Here is a 9,137-nt window from a genome sequence, read left to right on the forward strand (position 1 = left end):
TAATGTACACAATTTCCCTTTGGATTTACGCAATTCTATCTGAAGAATTCAAATTTTTTGCAAATCTAGACAATCTATATGTATAATGTTAATGTACACAATTTTCCTTTGAATTTACACAATTCTAAATATTCAAATTTTTAGTAAATGTAGACAATCCATACATCTTACATACACAATTTCCCGTTGAATTTACGCGATTCTATACATTCAACGTATCCGCAAAATTCAAACTTTCTGCAAATACAGACAATCCGTACATCTAATGTACACAATATCCCGTTGAATTTATGCAATTTTAGATATTACATTTCCTACGAATCTAGATCTAATGTACACAATTTCCCGTTGAATTTACGCAATTCTATACATTCAATGTGTCCATAGAATTCAAACTTTTTGCGAATCTGGACAATCCGTACACTAATGTACACATTATCTCGTTGAATTTACGCAATTCCAGATATTTACATTTTCTGCAAATCCAGACAATCCGTAAATCTAATGTGCACAATATCCCGTCGGATTTATGCAATTCTAAACATTCAACGTATCCGCAGAATTCAGATTTTCTGCAGATCCAGGCAATCCTTACATATAATATACACAATTAACTGTTGAATTTACACGATTCTGGATATTCTAATTTTCTGCAAATCCAGACAATCTATATATCTAGTGTATACAATTCTCCATTGAATTAATGTAATTCTAGATATTCAAATTTTTTGCAAATCTAGACAATCCATACATCTAATGTACATAATTGCCCATTTAATTTTCGCAATTCTGTACATTCAACGTATCTACAATTTTGGATATCTAGGCAATCTGTACATATAATGTACACAATTTCTAGTGGAATTTACGCAATTCTGAATATTCAAATTTTTTACTAAGCCCGACAATCCATACATCTAATGTACACCATTTCCCATTTGATTTACGCATCTCTGTACATTCAACTTATTTGTAGAATTCAATTTTTTTGCAAATCCAGAAAATTTTGTGCATAAAATTTACATAATTTTCCGTTGAATTTACACAATTTTAGATATTCAAATTTTCTGCAAATCCAAACAATATGTACAACTATCATACACAGTTTCTCGTTGAATATATGCAATTTTGGATATTCAAATTTTCTACAAATCTGGACAATTCGTACATCTTATAAACACAACTTCCCTTTGAATTTACACAATTAGGATAATATTCTGTAAAAGGCACATGTTTCCTTCGCATCCTCCACTAATAATAAAACAAGAGTGTTACACTAACCTTCCTTGTGGTTTTACAAAATGACAACCGCTTCCAAACATTACATAAAATAATACTTCCTCCTAATGTTGGTATAAAACCATTCGATCTTCGTTTACCAAATGTTTTATCTTTATTATTCATCACAAAATTTAAGGGATGGTACTGTCATTATGTACACACATAGTACATCATTTGGGTAAGATTTTATTTTTAAATTGAATTTTTCATTAGTCAACTTTCAATTTGTTTGTTTATTGAGCTATTTATTCTTTCTCCACGAAAAAAAAAAAAAGCTATTTATTCTTTTGGTCACTGATTTTTTTTTTTAATAAAAATTTTTGAAGTAGAAAGCTATCTCATCAACAAAGAAAAAGAAAAAGAAAAAGAAAAAGTAAAAGAAAAAGAAAAGTTGCTTGCATATGATGTGTATAGAGTTAATATATCAATATTCTTGAGTAGTTTCTCAAAAAAAAAAAATATAAATATCCTTCAGTAAACCTTAAAAAGTAGACTCCCATGGCACTCGACCCGACCACCTTCGAAACATTAACTCAATCTCGCTTCGTCACCTTCACCTTTCCCCATCCATCAAATGATCCCAACTCACTCCTCCGAGTCGCTGTCCTCGACTCACCCATCCAACCCACTGAGTCATCCCGAGTCGCCGCCATGTTCGCCCCCGAGCACCGTAACTCTGACTGGACCTTCTCCACCGAGTCCGGCCACCTCCAGCTCCTCCTAAGCTCTCCCGGAATTTCTCGCCTAATCCTCATCGGAAACCAACCCATCAACGCTCATTCTTCACCATCAATTTACCGCCGTTCGATCAACAACGATTTCAACAGCCTCGAGGTGAGCTTGAAACCTCTGTTCCTTGCGTTATCTCCTAAGTCTTTGTTCAAACATGGAATTCCTGAGATACCCATTTTGAGATACGAAGATAATGTGATTTGTGGGGTAGTTTTAGAGCAGTGTGTTGGGTCTTTTGCTGGTGAAATGTTGGTTGAGGATGTGGAAATTGAGAGTGAAGGGAGGGAGTTTCGGAGGCGATTGAGGTTCAAGAGGATGCCAAATTTGATTCAAACGGAGATACGTGTTGTTCCTGAGGTAGGTTTTGGTTCTGATTGTATGGGGATTGGGGAAGTTGAGTTCAGGCCTGATATTCAGGTTTTGGTGCATCCTTACTTGGTGCCAATGGTGGCAAGTCTTTCTTTGGTTGGTCGTTGTATTGAGGAACGGATTCAAGGTGGGTTTAAGCCAAAAGCTTTGTGTGTTGGTGTTGGAGGAGGGGCTTTGCTTACTTTTCTAAGAGCCCAATTGGGTTTTGAGGTTGTTGGCGTTGAGGCTGACAAGGAGGTTTTGAGGGTTGCAAGGCAGTATTTTGGTTTGCTAGGTAATGAGTCTATTCGGGTAATTGTTGGCGATGCAATAGATGTTATAGAGAAATTTGCATATCATTCAAATGGTGTTCATGAGGGAGAGAATGGTAGTTACTTGTATGATGGCAATGATGTCAATAACAAATTTGATGCCATTATGGTTGATTTGGATTCTAGTGATGCTAAAAATGGTACCAGTGCTCCACCATTGGAATTTGTTAGGAAGCAAGTTCTTTTGGCTGCTAAGTCAATCCTATGTGATTTTGGGATTCTTGCTATAAATGTCATTCCTCCAAACAGATCATTCTACGAGAAACTGATAAATGAATTTCGTGAAGTTTTTCATGAGCTGTATGAAATAGATGTAGGAAATGGAGAGAATTTTGTTGTAGTTGCGACAATGTCACCTACCATGTCTTTCATTAGTGATTGTGAGAATTCTTTTCTCACGAGACTGAGAATGGTTATTTCAGGAGCATACATGGATTCCATAAGGAAGATTTGAGGCCAAATGGTTTATGGAAGTTAGAGGAACATCATTTTCCAAGATCATGTTCAAAATTAAAGCATTCTCTAAAGAACGGTCTGGGGATATAAGCTATCTTTTATGAGTTCTCCTGAAAGGTACTTAGGTACTCAAAATCCTTAGAGGGACCTTGCCCCGTAACCTGGGTCCAAATGTTTTTTGAATGTTAAGAATTCTGGTTTGATTGGATGAATATATTGTAGTTGTTAAACCAGAATGGCACCTCTTGTCAGGGGCTGATTGATATATACTTCTCTTCAGAATAAGCTGGAGTTACCAGTGTTTGCTGTGCCTTTAGGAGGAAGAAAATTATGGTCACTTTGCACACTGAGGTTGATTATTTGAAGGATATGGAAGGAACGCTGATTTTCCAGAGTGTTTTTCAGGTAACAAAGTTTCCTCACATCGCATTTAAAATTTTTAATGAATGTAGGCCATATTACATCTTTGTTCTGAGCAATGTGCATTAAGATATGGTTAATTATGTCTTTGTGCTTCCAGTTAGAGATAAATTTGAAGCTCAATAGGTATTATGTTTATATGTGGAAGGAGAGAGGGGAGGGTCATGATGGCATAAGTTTCTATTTATGGTGTCTGGAGCAATGATGCAATTAAACTTTGGGTCAAAATTTACCTTATTGTTCTGTGATTCGAACCCTTTGTACACATCGCTCTTAATCTTTAACTAGATTTTAATTTCTTTGATTTGTAGTCACTAGTTAGCACTCTGTATTTTGAGTCATCCATACCTGATGTAGATTATTATTAGTATATCTGTGTGCATTCTCTCACTTAACAGCCTGATTTTACAATTGGGGTGAAGAGTTTGCACCTGACCAAAGGTGTGCCTTTAATCTATTGCATTTACCTTTGTTCAAAAAGTAAGGGTCAGTAGTGCCTTAGGAACAATTCAGCATCGTCCTAACCAAATTGAGCCTTTTCTCCAAGAAGAATCACTGACTTTTAGTAATTAGATATCTTTTACTTTTCCACATTTGCTATTATGTTAGTGATCACAATGACAATGTTTCATGATCTTTTTAAGAGTTGCTTTCATGTAGAATTACAAGCCATTCTTTTCCCCTTGGTTTAGCTTTCGAAACACAAAAAAAAGTCATGTGACATAATTTAAGCTCAAAGGACAGAAGGCCTATTAGATCACTTTTAAGAAACAGCAACTCTGGAACAAATTGAATGATTTGGATGTTAGAGAGGGGACTCATCCTTTAACAGCTGAGGAAAATTTAGAACAAGTTAATCTTCGTACCAATATTGAAAAGCTCACACTTTTAGAAGAGATTAGTTGGAGATAGAAGTCTAGGGTGCAGCACTTGAGGGAGGGGGACGCCAATATCAAATTTTTTCACATGATGGCTAATTCCAATAGAAGATATAATGATATTGAGAGCCTTATGGTTGATGGCAGCTTGTCTTCTAATCAAAGTATGATTGCTGATTGTATTACCTAATTCTTCATGAATTTATACTCTGAGCAGCAAGTTGATCGACCATTTCCAGTAGTCTTGGTATTTCCAATGATATCCGACAATAGTGTGGAATGGTTAGATAGACCCTTTGAAGGGGCAGAAATTTTTGATGTCATACAGAATTTTAATGGTGATAAATCGTTTGGACTAGATGGCTATCCAATGGCTTTCTTCCAAGCTTGCTGGGATATTCTCAAACCTGATCTTATGGTTGTGTTTCATCATTTTTTTGCTTAAGATTAGTTTTGAGAAAAGTTTGAATACAACATTCATCACTCTCGTCCTAAAAAAAATGTAGCAATTGAAGTCAAGGATTTTCGCCCCATTAGTCTTGTTGGGGGGGTGGGGGGAGTTTATAAAATCATTGCTAAGGTCTTAGCCACCCGACATCGCGCGGTCATGGAAGATATAATTTTAGCTTCACAGAATGCTTTTGTGAGGACTTGACAAATTCTTGACCTTGTACTTATTGCTAATGAATGACTAGACAGATCTCGTGGTGTGTACCAGTTCTTCCATATGTCTTGTATCGGGTTTCGTGAACTCGCTTCCGAAGGTGCTCTTGCTGGCATTAAGAAAGGTTCTTGGTAGACACAAAAATGTTTTTAAAATTTGAAAAATAAAATTTGTTTGGGTGTTTTTGGAACTGAAATGCCTTTTTATGTTGATTTCTCAGATGGGATTTTTGTTTTTTTGAAATGGATATGAGTTGTTGTTGTTGACATGGAATCAAAAGAAATGTGGTCATTGGAAAATTTTTAGTAGCATACTGAATTTGATGTTGATAAGAATTAAATTGTGTAACAGTTATTGTTTACAAGGTGGGAATGTTGGATTGTTATGTGTGTTGTTATTGTTGTCGTTGAAGGTTTTATGAGGGTGATTGGAAAGTGGTGATTTTGAATAATTTAGGATTGCACAAGTTTCCTTTCCATAGGTCCTCTAGATTTCTTGGTAGGTCTATTAAGAGGGTATCTGTGTTTGTTAAGAGGCTTCAGGATTTTCCACTGACATATATTTCCTCCATTTAGTTACTTAATGTTTGTGTGTGTTTCTTACTCGTTTTTGTTTCTTTATTGCTAGTATTAGATGTCAGATTGAAGAATGGTTTAAAAGGGAGGATTACAATGTCATGCATTCATGCTGATGGAATTTTCTGTACCTTATTACCCTTCTTCAATATAGTTATCTTGCCAAGCAGTTTGGAAGAAGAAAGAAAGCTTTGAGGCTGCAGGGTTTTGACTGCATACGCATAAGCCATGAAAAAGGCGCTAAGGCAAGAGCCTCAAGTTTTTATTATTATTATTTTTTTAATTTTTAATTTTTTTTAATAGAAGTTTGTTGTGAAACCTATTTTAGATTATTAATTTCTTAAGGCATGTTATAAAACCTATTGTTTGTTAAATTAATTTACAAATTTGTTTTGTAAAACTTATTGTTATATAGAAGCTTGTAGTAAAACGTATCGTTAGAATTAACTAATAGAGCCTAAACCATGCTAATCCTATTTTGAAATAATTTTATAGACCTAATTTCTTCATGCTTCACACTGAAAAACACTTCATTATAGTATTATAATACACTAAGTACATATGATTTAAGTTGTATACGTATAATAAATATATTAAGAATTTGGTGCCTTGCTTTACTTGGGCTAGCGCCATTTTGTCGCCTCAAGCCTGCGATACAAGGCCTTGGCGCCTTAAGGTCACCTTTCGCCTTTGACTACCTTGCATGGAGTCCTATAGCTCATTTGATTATTCACTCGCTTCTGTTTGAGTCATTTCTGATTTTTGACAGCTGATGTGAATAGCAAGGTAGCTTGTTATGACAGGCAGAAACCAATGAAAACTAGAATAGAAAATGCTTGCCAAATGTTCACGCCTGATGTCTTATTACCAGGGGACCAAAGTTCTGGAAGGATGCTTTAATTGGTTTTATGTTCTAAATAAACCATGTACTGGCTTTTGTTCACTTGCAACTTGAAAACTATAGTGGACATTGAGGTCTCAAATATAAGCCAGTTGCAGTGCAGATCAAACCCTGTTGGTTTGAACTGGACCATTAGAATTGGAAATTAAGATTCTTTGTCTCTCTCACTTCAATGGGTTGAAAGACTCGCAGGGGATTCATTAAAATTAGGTACCCGACACTTGTGTTAGTTTTAGTGACAGTGCCTATAGAACTCTATATTGTAAAAAAAGGATTCAGATTTGAAGATTTAAAATGAAGGGTTATAATCAATAATTATCTATATAAAATTATAAATTAGGACAAATTGTTTTCCTCCTTGAATTGTGTGTGAAGATTCAATTTTGTCCTTAAATAAAAAAATTAAAAAAAATTTGTGTAAAGATTCAATTTTGTCCTCGAATTTCAGTTGTCACTTTAGTCTTTAAAGTTTTGATTACACCATTGTTACATTTGGCTCTATTTGTCATCGAAGTACCTTGTACAAATCACGACTCCAAAGTTCAAACTATAAAATTGAAGCTCAGATAATTCGTAATCTATAAAATGGAATTTTATGTAGAATTAGTTCTTTTGGTTTGTGGATCCTGCAACTTGATGCATCTTCTCTATTCAGGGTTATATCCTAAAGCTATTACCATCACACAGAGAGAGAGAGAGAGAGAGAGAGAGATATATATATATATATATATATATATATATATATATATATATATATATATTTGTTGCTGATGCTGCCTACTTGATGACACTGTTTGACTTGGACTGTTCCCTCTCTTTCATATGCACAATGTTAATGATGCTTCTTTGTGAGCTCTGTTTTGAAAGTTCCTTGGGGATTAAATCTGACTCTTTTCCCAGTTATAAGTTCAATTAATTAAGATTGCAGAAGTTTCCTTTCTATAACTCTTCCTATTTTTTTTTTTTTGTTAGTAGGCCTATTAAGAGGGTATGCGTATTTGATAGGAGGCTTCTTCCACTTGCCCCATATTTAATCCATTTAATACCCTTGTGTTTGTGTGTTTTGCTTCTTCCATTTTTTAGCAAGTATTAGATGCCCCAATGAAGACTAGTCTTGAATGGACTCTTCAATCTCATGCTGATGGAATACATACCTCAGTCACCTTTCTTCAACTATAATTATCTTGCCAAGCAGCCTGAAAGGAGGGAAGGTTTTAAGGGTGCAGGGTTGGCTGCATAAGCATAACATGATTATTCGGGCACTATAAGAATTTCAACACCATTATTGCCTTGATCAGTTTCTTTCTTCAGATCTTGAAGTTGCTAGTTTCATCATGCCATCAAGCTGTGTTCTTGTAGTGTAAAGCTTTTCTGTTGAGTTAAGCACCATTTTGTGCCTGGACATGAGGATGCGAGTCATGTTATAGTTCTTCACCTAGTTCATTCTGACATTTAAGGTCCAATATTTGGCGTTTATGTATTTTATCATTTTTATTGATGATTTATCAAGAGTCACTTACCTTTACCATATGGAGGATTAGAGTTGTATTCTATTTTAAAATCATTATATATGGAAATTAAAACCTTATTTGATCCTTTAATTTGTGTTATTAAATCTGACAATGGTTATAAATATTTGCTTTGTTTCAATTTCTTAATGACGATGACATAGTTCACTAGCTTCTAGTCCTACCCTGGATTGATTGTATCAGTTTGCCAATTTGATAATCCCATTTAGTCTTGGGGACATTGCCCAACAACATCTGACGAGAACCTCATGAATTTAAGTAGGAGAGATTGTGATACTCCAATTTGATTGGATATTGAATTGAACTAGTTGAGTGTATGTTATGTGGATTTGTGGTAAGTTACATTAGATATATTCTAGGATGATCTAGGCTCATAAAAAATTACAAAGAACTTCAATAATGTCGGGCTTTTGCGATCTTTAATTGTGGAAGGGTCCTATGTTGGTATCCTTAGTTTGCTTAGATTTGGTCAATTCAAATCTAAGGCTTCATTTGGTTGAAGTGATGGAAAAGTGGGAGATAGAAAATGGTGGGGATAGAAAAGTGGGAGATAGAAGAGATTTTATTATTCCACTATGCGTGTTTGGTTGGAAGGAAGGAAAAATGAAAGAATATAAAACTAATTTGTTTAATTGAGAAGAAAAACAAGATGATAAAAAAAAAAAAAATTAGTTTGTATGAATTTATTCTCATATCCCTATTATATATTATTAGATTCTCATACCCTATCATATATTACTAGCTTGTAACCTCATGCATATGTATAGATACATTTAAAGATATACAATAAGATGCATAATATAATTCTAAAATATATAATTTACATATTATTGATAGTCATTTTTATATTTTGTCAACTCTTTAAAAAAATTTGTAAGGATATTATTAGGTATAAAATGCAAATTGTCAATTTAAAAAAAAAATTATAGTGAAGCACTTTTATTTATTTATTTTATTTTTACAATTCATTTATTCTAGACTCCTTGGTTTTTGTATTTAATAACTTACTTGGATAAATATT

General features: G+C 34.2%; 1 protein-coding gene across 12 annotated transcripts; it reads left to right on the forward strand.

The window, feature by feature from the left end:
• The first annotated feature begins 1,751 nt into the window (after positions 1 to 1,751).
• Positions 1,752 to 8,188, forward strand: LOC142617541 (uncharacterized). Of its 12 annotated transcripts, none has more exons than XM_075790439.1 (3): positions 1,752 to 3,554; positions 5,739 to 5,931; positions 7,563 to 8,188. In XM_075790439.1, the coding sequence occupies exon 1, from the start codon at positions 1,780 to 1,782 to the stop codon at positions 3,145 to 3,147; it is 1,368 nt and encodes a 455-aa protein (XP_075646554.1). In that variant the 5' UTR covers positions 1,752 to 1,779; the 3' UTR covers positions 3,148 to 3,554; positions 5,739 to 5,931; positions 7,563 to 8,188. The 12 variants fall into 12 exon arrangements, with proteins under 12 accessions (XP_075646554.1, XP_075646555.1, XP_075646561.1 ...); XM_075790440.1 differs by having other exon boundaries at positions 7,671 to 8,188; XM_075790446.1 differs by having other exon boundaries at positions 5,841 to 5,931.
• Positions 8,189 to 9,137: the final 949 nt, after the last annotated feature.

Source organism: Castanea sativa, chromosome 11 (genome assembly GCF_040712315.1).
Source record: "Castanea sativa cultivar Marrone di Chiusa Pesio chromosome 11, ASM4071231v1".
NCBI lineage: Eukaryota > Viridiplantae > Streptophyta > Magnoliopsida > Fagales > Fagaceae > Castanea > Castanea sativa.

Bases quoted from the DNA above. Each gene is read 5' to 3' on its own strand.
- LOC142617541 (XM_075790438.1), top strand. From the start codon at position 1,780: ATGGCACTCGACCCGACCACCTTCGAAACATTAACTCAATCTCGCTTC.